Source organism: Hippocampus comes, unplaced genomic scaffold (genome assembly GCF_001891065.2).
Source record: "Hippocampus comes isolate QL1 unplaced genomic scaffold, H_comes_QL1_v1.1 scaffold256, whole genome shotgun sequence".
Taxonomy (NCBI): domain Eukaryota; kingdom Metazoa; phylum Chordata; class Actinopteri; order Syngnathiformes; family Syngnathidae; genus Hippocampus; species Hippocampus comes.
In genome coordinates this window covers 277,191-286,698 of record NW_017806249.1, presented here as the reverse complement: position 1 = coordinate 286,698, position 9,508 = coordinate 277,191, and the positions used below count along the sequence as shown (strand labels likewise).

The following is a 9,508-nucleotide window of genomic DNA, read 5'->3' as shown; positions in this document are numbered from 1 at the left end:
CGACGTAACTTCCATTACGTCGGTGCGGAAGTAATCTGTGGCTCACATGAATAGATTACGAGTTTTGAAATCAGTCAAGTCAATTATAATAGTTCGTTCAGTTATTGTTCAAGTGAATGTGAACTGGGTAACAAAATTATTGCAAAAAAATCTCAAAGTTATTTCTTATACGTGACAATTTATGATATTTCGGTACATATTTTAGCAAGTCGACACACATAATTTGCTTTCGTGGGCCACATAAAATGACCTGACAGGCCGGATCTGGCCCCCGAGCCTTGAGTTTGACACGTGTCTTAATAATATTTTGCGTCCGATTCTGAAATGAATATTCGGGATCTTTCTTCATCTTTTCAATGTGTCCTAGAAATATTTTGAATGAGCTCCGGTCATTTCAGCGAGTATATTTCCTTTTTTGTTGTGTCGAAAAACAGGAAAGGAAAAAAAAAAAGGGGGGCCTAGCTATGAATCCTGATGTCACCCACAACAATGGTCTCATCCTTCTCGGGCGTGTCTCGGATGATGATGCGTTCGATCTCCTGGTTGAGACCCTCCACGCTGTTGCGGAAACGAGGAGCGGATGACTTGGATATGGGGATGGGGATCAGGATGGTCTTGGGCATGGCCGCCTGCGCAACACACACACACACAAGACATTTCGGAAAGAAAGTAAACACCGACTGTTTGCGGGGGGGGATATTTCAAAAAAAATGTGATCAACTGATCTTTCAAATTATTGTTTCAACTGAAGACACCTCAAGCTATGAGATCCTAATTAGGAATGTTTGAGACCAACATTTTCCAGAGCGATACCAGTATGAGTATTCACCGATACCTGTAGTACTTTTGAGATATAAAATTTCATTTCATACAATGACGCAGATGAAGGCTCGCAGTATAACGTCAACTACTGTCGAGGAAAACTTACTCGTCAGATTTTTTTTTTGGGGGGAGAGTATCGCTGACCGGTATCGGCATCTCCACCCGATACCTTGAAAAAAAGGGCTAGCCGCTATCGGTATTGGCCCAACCCTAATTCTTATAAACCTTAATACCATTTCAAACTCATTTTTGTAACATAGATCACCTGCGACTGCATGATGGCATGGCTGCCATTGAAGGGCGACTTGCGCTCTTTGTCCCTCCGATGACGGCTGCTCCGCTTGCTGCGCTGGAGTTGCTGCCGCAGCTTGGCGATCTGAAAAGATGTTGGACACGTGCGCGTTTTTAAGCCGTTGATCCTTCCTTCGTTCCATTTTCAATCGGCAACGAGCAAAAGTGACGATTTTGTCATTTGTAACTTCATACGTGAGCACGCCGTTTGTCTGTACGATTTCCATTCTCGCCACACGTTTCACCTTCAACGTAGCATCGAAACACAAGGCGCTTTAGTTTGAAAATAAATTTGGCAGGAGAGCTGCTGCCTCCATCACCGTCCGAGCGGTATTTAGTATCCGTTTTGAAGAACATCATTTGTCGTCGGTTGTCCTGCAGTCATGCTTATCTTCACATGGCTAATGTGGCTCCATCCGGAAGGTCTGTCAATCTGGTGAAGTGGTATCGGTGTTTATAGTATCAGAGCATTTTTCGAGACCACAGATGGTCGCACAGTATCAGAACTGTGATGATTCTGTTTTTGTTTAGATTACATTTGGTTATGTTTCCTCATGTGCTTTTTTTAAAAAATCTTCCTCGTCAGGTTTTGTTTCCCTTGTTGTCAACCAATCAGCTCCCACAATCTTTTGTGTCTTCACCAGGCGCTCCGTGTTGTCTCGCCGGTTTGCTTGTATTTAGTTCCTTGGTTTCTAGCAGTCGTTGTCGGATCGTTGTGTTACGGCCATGGATTTTTTTGTTTGTGCTACTGTCATGTTTTGTTTGTGTTGCTGTCACGTTGTTTTGTTTTACTGTCAAGGTTTTTTTTTTTTTTTTTTTTTTTGTGGCTGTCTTGGTTTCTTGGCATTTTCAGGCCTTTGTGTTTTGGCTTTAAGTTTTCCAGTGTTCCCCTGGAAGTGTTTTTGATGATAAATTATGTTCATTACACACACTGCTTTTTGGTTCCACTACCGTCACGCAACATGACAAGCACGATGGAGACAAAAAGTATCAGTGCATCCCTTGAATAAAATTCAATCATGTGGACTGTTTTGTTTTTTAATTTAATACTCTTTTTCAATTAAAAAAATGTGTTTGTGGTGGGTTAGAAAATAAACTAGACAGTTTTCTTTCTCATTTGGCAATTGAAAATGAAAGAATTAATGCTACAGTTTAAAAACACTACATGTATATTTTTTTTTGGGGGGGGCGGTGTAGCGACCTCCTTGAGCTGGTCGGTGCTCCCACAGGAAGCCGAGCGCTTGTGAGAGCCTCGCCTCCTCTCATCTGCCCAGGCCCTGGGGGTCTGACGCACAAAAACACAAGTCGGCACTCAAGTACAGTGGGACCTTGATTTACAAGTTTATCTGGAAGGCTTACTTGTGTGGCCTTGTCCCTCATGTAGGAAAGGTGCTGCTGCTGCTGCTGGCAGTCGTCCTGAGGCCAAGGACCTTCCAGGTGAGTGCCAGCGGTCGCGCACTGCGAGGGCCACAGCTGGGCGAGATGGTGGGGGACGGACAGGAGAATGAGGGAGGCTCCGAGGGCGGACGAAGGGGACGACGGGTGATTCAGTTTAAGGCCACTGATGCTTTCTGAGGAGGAGGCGGAAGGAGAGTCGGAATGGGAAGGCCGTCCTGGAAATGTAAACATGTCAACACGGAAAAAGACAGGATGAGTCCGTTTAGCAAGTCGGCTTGTGTGTCGTGGTACAGGATTGATGTTAATCCCGACCGGCATTAACACATTTTAAGGTGGGGGAGTAAGTAGTTGGGAGACACAGCGGGGCAAATGATTCCCGGCTGACCCCGATCGGGGACTGCTGACGCCCTCTTTTAGCATCAACATTTAAAACGGCAGAAATCCGTCTAGCACATGTTCCGATTCTGCATCTAAATTTGGCCGGAGTCTTTGACCGGTGCAGCAACTGTTGCTAGGGAACAAGGCCAAACACAATTTCTGCCTAGCTCACGATCTATCCACAATTATACACACACACACACACACACACACACACACACACACACACACACACACACACACACACACACACACGTGTGTGTATTGGTTTTGATTCAAAATACGCGAGAGTGCATTGAAACAGACCAAAGTGAATTGATGCCATTTAAAACACATATGGAAGTGTCAACATTTACATCACTGACACGTTAATTAATCTTGGTAGGTACGGTAAAATGAAAACAAAACTCACTGCATCAAAGCCTCTAAAACTGAGCCGAACCAGATCGAATCAAAGCGTAATCCCAATGATTCAAATCGAATCAACCCGCTTAAAAGCAAACAAACGAAACATTACAACTAAGAAACAGTCATTATAATAGCGCGCCTTTATCGTACCTGCGCACTAAATAGTCTTGATATCCATCTTAAGGTCCACGTACTAGTATTCTCTTTATCCAAACTCTTAAGACAAGTCAAAAACATTCGTGAAATGACGAGGGAACAAGTCGTCGAAAATCATATATTGTTACGCTATTTTATGCAAATTTCCCCAGTGTGGGACAAATAAAGGTGATCTTATCTTATCCGCACTTGTAGGACATTTCAGCGCACCAGTACACGACTCTTGTCTTCGTAGTAACGTTTTTTCAAACTATTGCATTCCACGATTGTGTCACATTTCTGCATCGTAGGATATTTTGGCCTCCGTAGGACAACATGAGGCAAAAACGTGCACTGGTTGACATCTGCGTGCTACCAGGTCGAGTAGAACTCGACACGAGTAGTACGAGCGGCATGCATGTGTCCTACTAGAAGAGCGCACCCGTACACGGAGCTTTAAGTTTGCTTCTCAAGGGTGTCGAACCGACACCCTCGTGCTGCTTCGTTTCGACGTTGCTGTGCGCGACTTACCTGCAAAGGTGGTGAGTTGTTGTCCCGCGGTGCGCAAAGCAGCATGGGAGCTCGTCGTCCAACCCGACTGATGCTCGCCGCGTCCTAAAATGCTACCGAGGGTAGACACAAAACGACGGCGGCATTGGCCGACATCAACACACACGTAGAAGGCGAACGTGGGTGAAATTGGCGACACATATGGTGTCAATGGACGACGCTTGGTGGACGTTTTTTTTTTTTGGTCGCGCTACGTGCGGCTAAGAAAAACCTCCCAAAATAGAGACTAAAACGCTTTGCGCTCGAAAGGAAATTATGGGAAATGGGAAAAAGGCGACCTTAGCATCAGGTGGAACCCGGAAGGTATGGGAGGGAGGAAAAAGCAGAAATGCAACGGAGAGACAGAAAAGACAAGGGATAGAAAGAAGGCGGTGATGCTCAACTAGCTTCGCTTGGCACGACGGGAGGAGGACCAGTGCGAAGTTACATGAATTTACACGCGACTTCCGGTGTGGGGTTTCACACACAAAGAGCTGAAAAATACACTTCTATAATGATATATTCCCCTTTTAGGGCAGCATTTTCAACACACGGGTATGTGACGTCCACGTGGAGTGCAACCAGATGCAACGTGTACAAGTTACTGCTGGACAAAACATTGCACAACGAGGAAGAGAGTAAGAAGAACAATGCCATTATGCATATTGTAGCTATAACGTTACACTATCAAATTATATGGAAATCATTCTACCAGTTTTTTTTCTCTTCTTGAACTCATAACACGTAATTATAAAATAGTCTGTTGTCAAAAATGTTGGTGCTTCAATTCTCCTCCAATTTCAGATTGTCCCAAGTTAACACAGCAAACATTCTAAAAGAAAATACTAAATGTGAGTCAACATTCATCTGGTGATCGGATGGTCACATTTAATTGCAGTGGCTGGCAGAGAGTTGCCTCATTGGGTTACTCAATGATACTCTGAAGGGCGAAAATGTGTTTCCGGTTCGTGTGAGCAGAAGGTGTGTGACTTTGATGGCGACGATGGAGCGCTGACGTAGCTTACCGACGCTCGTCGCTCGTGCTGATGCTGCAGTTGCTAGGGCGAAGGAGCAGAGAGCAGAGACGTAAACATTTTCTTTGAAATCGAGGTGGGGGTGGGTTCGAAGAAAATGTCGCCCTCGTGGGGCCACCTTCATGATTATTCCACGAATCGTGGATGGGTCCAGACAGAATTCACAAAAATACATTACAAAAATAAACCTTCACTTTTCTGATTTTCTGCGACACATTTATCAATAATAGGTGATAAATTATCAAAGGCTTGTTTAGCTCAGCTTGGATCAATAGTATAATTTTTATGACATCATTTATTTAGTGTCACTGTAATCAGTGACAGGGTTGCAGGTTCCAAATGCGGACGAATGTTAGCTTTCTCTGAGGAGGAGAAGCTAGCTTGCTTTTTAGCTAGCTGTTAACTGCTGCGGCGTGGTCTGCGTGCTATAGACGACCTGCACGGGCACAGGCACAGCAGACAACAAGTCGACTTGTGAACAGCATGAGACGTCGCCGTCAAGCTGTGATTGATGCTCAAGGGCACATGACGAGTACTGTAATTGACACGTTGACATTTGGTACTCCAGAACTATTTGGCATTTCAAAAAAATAAAATAAAAAAATTCAAGCATTCTTTACATAGAAACGACATGTTTTAGTGTTCTGTATGTGGTTTAATTCAAATTTGATGTCCGGGACGTAAATTGTCCTCCTCCAATTATGGAATGACCCTTGTAGTGGTAGTCCCATTCACTCACATTACTCCCACTTCTCAAACTGCCCACTCAACCAACCCCTTTTTTAAATCGCAGTGTCAAATGTTATTTTTAGAGCATGCTGCTAGCTTCTAAAAAAACGGTGAGCGGGGCACAAATAGCACCCGGGCCGCAGTTTAACCACCATTGGCTGACAGGGAGCGTCTACAGCAAACCCCCCCCCGCCGTGGTTCACCAAAAATTATGTGCCAAAAAAATCCATCCATTTTCCGATCCGCTTTATCGTCACAAGTGTCGCGGGCCGTGCTGGAGCCTATCCCAGCTGTCTTTGGGCGGTAGGCGGGGGACACCCTGAACCGGTTGCCAGCCAATCGCAGGGCACACACAGACGAACAACCAGGCTACCTGTGCACTATAATGAAATCCAATTTGTAGTAGTACACGTCAAACCTGACATTCGCCCCCAGGGACCTAAACAGACACAAGCCAAGTTTTCATACATTTATTGAGATTTTTTTCTTCCATAGTGTCTTGAAAAGGTTTCGGGAAATTGTATCAAGCAAACGTGAAGCAATGGAATCAAAGGTCCTCCATGTCCATTGAATGCAACACAGGATCCCATTAAAAATATACAAATAAATGCAATAATAGTGTTTTCTTTTTTTTTCTTGCATACAAATTACAGATTACAAAAACATAATAAAATGAGATCTCGTTTCGTCGATCCTGAAGTGGCGCTGAGACTACAGAATGAGTACAACATACAGAGACTGTACAGCGCTGGACTCCAGCAAAACAAAATTTACTTCAAACAAACCAACATCTTGTCGAACCAGCCATCCAAACATGAAGCGATGCGACCAGTAGAAGCACAAATAATATTCAGCGTGCCTTGGAAGGGGGTTTGGTATTATTTGTGTCTGTCTTTATTTATTTATTTCTTCTTTTTCTTCTTCTCATTTCCAGCGCAGTTCCAAGAAGCACAAATGGGACTTTTTTTTTTTCTCTTTTCATCATCTTCTGGTTATAATTCAGTCACATACATAAAGTCAAACATGAAGTCAGGTGACACTGAGACAAGAGCCTTAGATTGAGTTTAAAAACAATTCATGGTGCGATTGTGTGGAAAGAGGATGGGGTGGGTGAGTGTGGGGGAGGGGGGCGTCGCAATATTCTCAAGCACTCAGATGAGCTCGATTGTTCGTGCCCCACTCAAGATGATGCCCCCGAGACGGAAATTGAAGGATTGTCATTTGTTTTTCCGCTTCAGGCTGGGGTAGGGGGGGGGGGCAAGGTTGAAGATTGTGACTAATCATAAGTGCAAAGGAGATTGATTGACATATTCAAAATATGATTGAAGGTTAAAAACAACAACAAAACAATTAAACATGAAAAGCATCTGAAAGCTACATCCTATTGCACAATTAAAACTCAGGTGATGATACAAAACATGGATAGTCCACGACGACAGTTCTTGCATACAAAAATCAAAGAAAAAGTTTGTTTGTTCTATCTTTAAAGACCGTTTCTTCTTTTCAACGGGGCCGTGTGCTTGAATGAAAACAAACAAGAGCGCATGATTGAAATCCCTGCGGCGCCGCGGTCACGACGGGCAGGGCGGGACCAAATGCCGATCTCATCGGCTCAAAGTGCACGTAGAAAAAAAAAAAAACCCCAAACAATTAACACGTGGATGCTTTATGGGGGAGGCGAACATAAAGGGACAGCGAATAAGAAATGGACGAGCGGGAGAGAACGCTGCATAGCTTGGATTGCATCGAAAGCAAATTACGTCATCGGAAAAGACAGACAGCAGGGAGACCTTAATTAGTGGACTGTACATCGGACTCGACTCTTAGGCCACGATTCCCCGTAGCTTCCTCTTGCTGATTCTGAGCTGAGCCCCCACCCCAAAAAAAACAAAACAAAACAAACAAAAAAAACAGCTCAGTGGGTTAATTGAGTTCTTATGCGGGGATGCTCACACATGCGTGTCGCCGCGCTCGCCGACCAAGTCTCCGCCCCGCAGGTAGATGGCCGAAGTGGACTTGGGCCGGTTGTGGCTGCGGCCTTGGCCCCGGCCTGACCCGCTGTTGTTGTTGTTGTTGACCTCGAGCCCCCTGGCATCTGTTGAGATGACCCACGTGGTCGGCCGCCATTTCTTCAACGAATACGGCGTCTTGACTCGTTTCTTGATCTTATCGCCGGTGCCCAAATCGCTGTCTGGGTGCCCCAAGCTGTCGCCTGAAAACGGCAATTCACGGTGGTTATGCTTGCCTCATGTGAAGGTGTATTTGTTGGTGTTGAATAATTTCACGACTGAATAACAATTATTGATGTACCATACGCTGACGACTGCGTTCATGCTCGATGCATGGCGTTGATGCTTTATGATCTTTTTTGTCCTAAGTGGGTTTTCATCTACGTATGAGCTATTTCAAACACCTGCGAGCGCACGGGTGTCAATTATTTGTGAGTTATCGCGGCAGCGCTTGGGTCATATCCACCAGAAATATATATAAATAGTCAACAATCCCCGCGCAGATTGCTAGCTAACACCACGTACCACAAATTTGCTAACGTCGATGACTATTTTCATTCATTCAGGTCATTTCGTTCAATGGGGCACTGACTCGTTTGCAACTGGATTGATTATTCCGGTTGTCTTAGAACGATGTTTCGCCTCTCATCTGAGGAGGCTTCGGCAACTTGAGTGTTGGCACGGAAACCCAATTATCGGAGGAAAGTCCAAACCGCAAATGGTGTCCCCGCCTTTGCAATGCAAAGCAACAGTGGTGAAGACGCATGGGAGAAAGGTCTTTGTCGGCAGACGAGGGTCGCTCGGGTGGGAACTCCCTCATTTATGAATGACGTTTTGAGTGAAAATGACAAAAGAAGATTAGATTGGATGTATGAGCCGTGTATGGCCCGGTTTGTTCAAACCATTCAGGAGGAGGCTGAAAACTGAAAATTAACCAAGGTACAACTACATTTTTAGTTTGCCATCCGCCAATGAGAGAATCAAAATGATTCATTGATTGAAAATGAATCACACAAAATCCGGCTCAATGCATGCCGGAGATGGGATGACGTCTTTGATTGATTGGCCTTGAACCTGGGACAGGATTTTTGACTTCATCCATAATGCCGCTGTGGATGTACAAAAGAGAGATTTTTTTTTTTTTTTGCCTGCAAGGAAAATATTTAATATTTGAACATTAGTCGAGAAAATGGGAGGTTCTAAATAAATGTTTCGGTCCAGATTAAGACTAATATGAAGATCCCGGACTTTGATCTTGAATGAGCCATTTGTAAATGGCATGTTTTGTCCTTGTGGTGCTGATGCGGGTGTTTTTGGAATGTCGATTGCACCAAAATGCCAAAAGGTGTTGGTTTACTTGTTGGAGGCTTAATAATTGATTTTGGGATGAAAAGACGGCATTGGATGTGAAGTAGGTGGTGTCTGCTAAATGTTTCTGGACAGGAAAATTCACTTTTCCAATTTAAAGAAAAAAAAAAATGTTTGATGATCTAAGACAAAAACAATTGGTTATTCATGAAGTGAAATGTCGTCTGTTCTTTTGTGTATTCATACTGAACCAAGCGAAAACTTGCTGCTGTGAATTGGGAATTTCTCCATTGCGAGACTAATAAAGGATTTATTATCTTATCTTATCTTATCTTATCTTCAACCCATGTTTACGAAGGCTCAATTATTTGACTGAATTTGCAGTCGGATACATAAATACGATAGCTGCAGCCGGAAATTCCACGCTTTGTGCCTCGATGGTTCATA

General features: G+C 44.1%; 2 protein-coding genes across 2 annotated transcripts in view; both read right to left on the bottom strand.

Moving 5' to 3' along the window:
- Window positions 1-2,617, bottom strand: part of fam117ba (family with sequence similarity 117 member Ba) — a 4,717-nt gene extending 2,100 nt beyond the window's left edge. Inside the window, exons 1-4 of the mRNA XM_019857419.1 lie at window positions 2,473-2,617; window positions 2,315-2,398; window positions 1,088-1,198; window positions 464-629 (exon numbers count right to left, since the gene is read on the bottom strand). Of these exons, the coding sequence (XP_019712978.1) occupies window positions 464-629; window positions 1,088-1,198; window positions 2,315-2,398; window positions 2,473-2,493 (382 nt within the window). The 5' untranslated portion in view covers window positions 2,494-2,617. The remainder of the gene's footprint in view (window positions 1-463; window positions 630-1,087; window positions 1,199-2,314; window positions 2,399-2,472) is intronic.
- Window positions 2,618-6,199: 3,582 nt separating this feature from the next.
- LOC109507796 (bone morphogenetic protein receptor type-2) overlaps window positions 6,200-9,508 on the bottom strand; it is a 29,837-nt gene continuing 26,528 nt past the window's right edge. Inside the window, 1 exon segment of the mRNA XM_019857450.1 lies at window positions 6,200-7,956. Coding sequence (XP_019713009.1) covers window positions 7,694-7,956 — 263 coding nt within the window. The 3' untranslated portion in view covers window positions 6,200-7,693.